A 6,721-nucleotide genomic window follows, 5' to 3' on the forward strand; every position below is an offset into this window, starting at 1 on the left:
TCTCAGCTTGTTGCATTCTTTCCTTTTGTCCCATTCCCTCTTTCCCAGGGATGTTAATGGCTTAAGTCTATTGGCTCTTGTGAGGTAGCAGTTGCAATAAATGTTAGACAAATTGGTAGGACTGGACCAAAAGAAATCTCATGAAGTTCAGTAAGGACAAGTGCAGTCCTGCACTTGGGACAAAACAATCCCATGCACTGGTATGACTGGAGTCTGACTGGCTAAACAGCAGCTCTGCAGAAAAGACCCAGGGGTTACAGTGCACAATAAGCTGAATATGAATGAATCGTGTGCCCATGTTGTGAAGGTGGCTAACAGCATGCTGGGCTGCATTAGTAGGAGTGTTGCCAGTACATCAAGGGAAGTGGTTCTTCCCCTCTATTCAGCACTGGTGAGGCTACATCTGGAGTACTGTGTCCAGTTTTGGGTCCCCCACTACAGAAAGGATGTGGACAAATATGAGACAGTTGAGTGGAGGGCATTGAAAATGGTTAGAGGGACAGCACCCTACTTGATCTCCAATGTACCTTTTTATGGAAATTGTATCTGCAGTCACACACAGCTTGATTTCTGTCTTGGTCTCGTAGGGGTAAAAGAGTAGGCATAAGCTCTGGTACGCTTCCCTGTCTCCCACCTCCTTCTATTCAGTGTTGCTGAATGTAGGTACTTTGGAGTCCTTGGCATCTTCGCTAATGTGCCATATCTCCTAAGTCAGGGGTACCACCTCCCTTACTCCATGCTAGAAGTGTCTACCTTAAGCATAATCTGAGCCCCATGCAATTTTTTTAATGGACTGTAGCTAACGTGGCAGATTGGCAATAATGGAGGAAGTTGTCTTGCCTGTGGAAGACAACTGTGACCTAGATGTGGGATGGTGGTGGGGCTTTGGAGATGTGTTGAGCCAAATACCTGAAGATATTGGCTGAAGGGGCACAAGGTTCCTTACAAATGTTCAGAAACTACCCATGCCTCTACTTTGACACTTTGTATTAATGAGGCTGTTATGGGCCATATTAATTATTTATGGCAAACTCCTTGTACAATTTACCTTTACCACTTAAAAATAGGGGAGGGGGAGAAGTAGTACTAACTATTTCCTACTGAAGCAATGTCTACATAGGTCCTAAGTACCTGGTTGTAGTTGTAGTGACTAAGCAGGCTATGTATAGAGGTAGCTTTAATTGTTATAAAACTTGGGGGGGGTTGTCCCTCAGGAGAATGTGGCAGCTATAATGTGCTTGTTACCCATGTGCTCCTGTAGCAATACAAGTCAGAAAAACTGACCCCGAGTGAAATAGGGTTAACTTTGCACTGGTTCTGTTATAATTGTATCACTACAGGCACATGCAGAGATAACACTTATGTCCTGACAGCTTTTATCAATCTTACAATATCTATACAGTGGTTTGTGGGGGATTATTTTAGGTTGGTGTGTATACCCAGATGCAAATAGCGGGTGAGGATCTCTTTCCTCACTTGAATAAGAAATATTATTCTACCAACCCCTCAGTTCTAAATTGTAAACTACCAGATGTAATTTGACTTAGTTAAAATTTAAATTCTCAACACCGACGGGGCAGAGTTGATGTCTTGCATTCCAAGGAGGCAGTTAGGTTACGCCTGTGCAGGTTAAGTGAGCATTATGCAGAGATACCTCAAGTTTAGCTGTGTTTATGTGGTTTCTGAATGTAGTCAGTCCAGTTACGTTATCAGCCCAGGCAAAGTACTGTTCTGAGCCATGTCAGTGTTGCAGTATTGCAGTTGTATTATTTCCATTTTCTTTGTGTGGCACTGCTGTGAACCTTACATACTCTGAATTGCTAGGATATCTCTAGGCCAGAGATATCAAACATGGCCTGAAGGCCAGATGTGGCTCACAGAGCTCCTCCGTCTGGCTTGACAGGCAATTGGAAGTTATAGGGTACACTGAGTAGCCTGTTGCATAATTTGGAACTTTTGGCTCCAAAGGGCATGGGATCGGAGTGAGGATTTGTATAGCCCCAATCGCCCTCTGGTGGTTTGCCTATTGCTACCACTGGCAGCTCTTTCTCCTTGGCTGTTGATTCTGGTGCCCTACACTGAAGCCAGCACTGCCATGTGCCCCATTTTGGAACATGGAGGTTCCAGCCTGGGGCATGGGGCATAAGATGAGTTTGACACCCCTGTTCTAGGCACTTCTAAATGTTAACTGCATAATGACCCATGACAGTGTCTCTCAGTAGCCAGGATGTCCTTATACATTTCTGCAATCTCAGATCTATGCAAGTGTCCATGAAAGATCTTCTCTTTCAAGGCCCAGATACTGACTGTACTATGCTTTTTTTTTTTTTTTTTTTTTTTTTTTTACTTTTTGATATTTGGCTGACTACCTTCTGACTGACTTCAGACTAATACGGCTAACTACCTGTACCTCAAACTACCTAATTGCTAGTATGTCTCCTTAACTAGGTAATTAACAAGTTCTAAATGCTGCTTTGTGTGTAATGAAGATGAATTGCTGCAGGAGGAGGAGGAGGAGGAGGAGGCTGTGTACATGAGCTGCAGGACATCCTGCACCTAACTAGTAAAATGCTCCATCCATGTTTACGTTAATCTACAAAAATCTAGCACAAACTAGTTTGGCAACTGAGAAAAGATGACTTACTTTTAGTCCCTTGAGCCCTGTTCAAGAAAAAGGATAGCAGCCTTCTGTTTCTGGTTTAAACGGTTGAGAACTGCTGGCTTAGGGCACTCCTCCAAAACCTTTTTTGAATTTGGTTCCCTGGTTGAGAACTACTTTTGTGCTGCTTCATCTTACCTCACTAGTTCTTAACCATGGTGCTGCCTAACACTTCTGCTTATTTTATGGTTATCTGGCAACCCTAAAGCAGGCAGAAGCAGAGGCATAAATGAGTTTTGTGCCCTAGGCAACACTTAACCCCATCCTCTCTGCCCAGGGCCACAGGGGTGTTGAGAAGTGTGGTTTACTTGCCCCTGGGGTCCTTGTACTTCGCTCCTATAACAGATGCTACAAGAGGCTGCTTCAGCCCACCCTTCTGGGAAGTGTGAAGGGCTGTGGCTGGAGTGCAAGCTCTTTCCACAGCCTTTTGTGGTCTGACACTGCATGCTTCTCCCAAGAACAGAAGCATTGGATAATCCCACCTGCCCAGCATGCCTCTGTTTTCTGCATGGGGTTGGACCATGAAGGGCTGTGAAGAGTGCATGCTAAAGTTGCAGCTGCTTCCCAGTCAGCTCTGCAAGAGTCATGTAGGACAGTTATACTAATTCAAAATGAAAAGAAAATTGTAGGCACCTAAAATTACAAGCAACTCTTCAGATCTGTAATCCATCTTTGTTTGTACAGAACAGCATTTTGCTGGAGAAACTCAGCTTTGGGCTGGGTTTATATGAGTCAGGAATCTGCCCCTGAGTTCTCAACATTTTAGCTCAAATGATGTATTTCCAGTCCATCCTTAGGAAACACAACTCAAGTGTTTCCTAGATTTTGGTGGCCAAATTAAGTAATTTTGTCCATACACAAGTCCATGTTTAAGGAAATTTTCAAGGGACTGTTTTACTACAAACTTAAATCAGTTTTTAAATATCTGCTAATTAAGTCATCTGCATTATGTTAATTTATTGGATTCTGCCAGGACTTTTTAATATCCAAGATCTGTGGTCATGTGTAAAAACAGTTTAAATTCCTTTTACGTAACTTTATGAGAGGCTAACTACTGTATGTGTGTTGTTGTTGTTTCTTCCCCATCCCTGTTCCCACTCCAGTAAGGAGACAGAAACTTTAAGAAATGAACTATCATTGCAAAGGATGAAAGCTTTGTATGAGAGCCAGAGAGTTCTGGAGGTAGAAAGGAAACTTTTTACACATGAGAGGCATTTGCAGATATGTCAGAGTGAGAACATGAACTTACGTGTTTTGCTGGATGAGCTGAAAATGAAGTATGAACCTGAAGGTAAATATCTCTGATAACTAAGACAGAATAGAAAAGATAAATATTTGATCCTCAATTCTTGACATGACAAAAAGCTTCATTCAGTCAGTTCAAGAGACATCTTTGTCCTGATCATAAACATACTACTTGGTAATTATGTTTAACATCTCCCTTTAACATAGACCATGAATTGCTGGGACAAGAATGTTATCTAAAATCATTATTAAAATGATGAATATATTTAATTTAATTTTACTAGATCATGAGGCAGGCAGAAGTGTGCTCGGTGTGTGGGAAAAGCAGCTTCTCCCCCTCAGCACTTCCTGCAGCACCCGCACAGAAGCTGTGCTGGGCTGCCCTCTACTCACTGCTGCCTCTGGGCTGCCCACCATGCTGAGCACATTTCTGCCTCACCGGCGCTGCTGTTCCTGCTGCTGTCCAGCATGAGCAGGCAAGTCTGCAGCAGGCATGGGGCGGGGATGGGGTGTATGCAGGTCCCCACCAGTACCACAGGGCTGGGACCAGCAGTTGCTTACAAAGGCAGTCCAGCATGGAGCCGTTCTAGCCCCACTGTGTGCCTAAGGCACTGTATTGAATTTCTCCCTTCTCCCAAAATGGGACAAGGAACCCAGAATGGTAAAAGATCAAAACTCTAATACAGGGGTGGGCAAAATACGGTGCAGGGCACACTGGGGCTGCATGCTGGTGGTGGTGGTGGGGAAGTGCCAGCGGCCGCTTGGCCTCCAGGCTGTTACGGGGCAGAGGCGGGTGCTGATTGGCTGAGGAGGGCATGTGCAGGGACTCGCATGCACACCCCAGCATACCCACAAACTCCCTCCCCTGCAAACCCCACAACCACACCATCCCTCACACACCCCACAAAAAACGAAGCCCCCCACACTCTCACGGGTCTCTGGGGAGAGAGCCCTCTTCACTACTACCTGCACATACCCCACCACACAGATGCGCGCCCTCCCCCTCCACACACCCCACAAACCCCATGCCCACACACTCAACATTCCCCACCCCCGTGTCCACCCATAACCACCCATACTCCCACACTGTCTCGCACAGCCCTCCACACTCCTCCACGCCCTCCCGCAATATACCAGAGTAAGACTCCATTTTGAGCTATTAGGCAATTACCTTTATATACTTGATGCAAACACACACATCAAGGCAAAAAAATCTTATTAAAATAAAATTAAAATATGTTATTGTTAGATTTTTAATATCTAATTTGTGTTTTTTTTCCCGGTTCTAAGATGGCAAACCCCCTTCCCAAAAGGAGTACTTCTGGGGCAAGGGCAGGGACTTCTGGTGACAAAGGGCAGGGGTTAAGGTATGGGACTTCTGGTACCAAGATGGCAGCCAGAGGGTGGGGCACCTGTTAAGTAGCAGGGCTACCCTTGCAGTCCTCGACAGCTCGCCAAAACGCTTAAAGCAGTCCTCCACCTGAAATAATTGCCTGCCCCTGATTTTAGAAGTATCAATGCCCAAAAGATTGATTAATACAATTAATCATCTTCGTAACTTGGAAATTTCAAACTTCAGGTAGGTCACAAAAGGGAAGAGGTGACTTTAGCCCTGCTAGCTGAAGACAGTAACTCCATCTTGTTCATCTTGCAACCAGAACAATACTGTAAAAATAATAGGTAGTTTCTTAATGAAAAATCTGGGTAAAATGCAAGGTTGTGAGGAAAGAAAAAGGATCTCAGGAGATAGAAGTGCTCTTAGACAAGATTTTATGGAAAAGAACCAATTTCTGAGGTACTGGCTAGAGCTCTACCTTTTATTTTCCAGCAGTCAAGACAATAAACCAAAAAGCCAGTGAAGGATGAAAAATTGATAGGGTGTTTTGCAGTTCAGTATGTTCTCTTAAACGTCTAGGCATAACTTGGAAGAACTGATATTGTCTGCAATAAAAAAACAAAAAGTCACAAATGAAAAGCCTGTTCTCTCCTAAATATTAAAAAAGCTATTTAGTTAGTTTCTAAAAATACATGAGTAAGTTGGTAATTGAACTCAGTCTAAGTGTTTCTTGTTGCATGCAAATACAAATATATTTTGTTTCTTTTCTAGAGCTAGTAAAAGTTCCAAAAAGTGTAACAAGGAGAGAGAAGATACCAGTAGGCACAACTTGTGAATATTTAGATGGTAAAAATGCTTCAGTAAAGGAAAATGCTTTCATTCGGTCTCCAAGTAAGGAAGAAACAAAGTTAAGTGCCAAGAACTCTGAACAAAGTAGTGGTTCTGTGAAGAAGTATGCTGTTGAGACAGAACCAGTGAATATAGTTCTTCTTCCGGCAGCACAAGTGACTGCACGTGAAAAGGAAAGGGAGAGTGTTAAAATCAGAGATGACCATTGTGATACCAAAACTGCAAATGAAAGAGAAGGAAATAATTCTCTTACTTCAGCATCTTCCAGGTCAGTGTCATCTTGTGTGTATGCTCGAGGCAATCAGCACAGACCTGCATCTTTTTTATTTCGCTGCATGAACTATGCTATGCACTTCTTTATCTATTTTCTCAGTGTTGCATGCAGTGTTATTTCTCAATTTCAGCTGCCTACATTCAACTTCTCAAAGTTGTTTAGAAGGATGAAAATGATGGCTAATGAAAAAGATGCTTAGAATCATGGAACTGCATCTGCACTACTTAAATTTCCACATTACCTAAAATAGCATGTTATTTACACACCTTTCATATAATCATGACGGCTCAAATTCATTTTTTTTCTCAATTTTTTTTGTCATTCATTCAGTTTGAGACTGCCATACAAAGTAAAGTTT

The 6,721-nt window shown here is 43.1% G+C and overlaps 1 protein-coding gene across 1 annotated transcript in view; it reads left to right on the forward strand.

The window, feature by feature from the left end:
- The window catches only part of SPDL1 (spindle apparatus coiled-coil protein 1), a 42,274-nt gene that overhangs the window by 22,625 nt on the left and 12,928 nt on the right, over nucleotides 1-6,721 (forward strand). Inside the window, exons 10-11 of the mRNA XM_025212573.1 lie at nucleotides 3,763-3,950; nucleotides 6,012-6,357. Coding sequence (XP_025068358.1) covers nucleotides 3,763-3,950; nucleotides 6,012-6,357 — 534 coding nt within the window. The remainder of the gene's footprint in view (nucleotides 1-3,762; nucleotides 3,951-6,011; nucleotides 6,358-6,721) is intronic.

Source organism: Alligator sinensis, unplaced genomic scaffold (genome assembly GCF_000455745.1).
Source record: "Alligator sinensis unplaced genomic scaffold, ASM45574v1 scaffold606_1, whole genome shotgun sequence".
NCBI lineage: Eukaryota > Metazoa > Chordata > Crocodylia > Alligatoridae > Alligator > Alligator sinensis.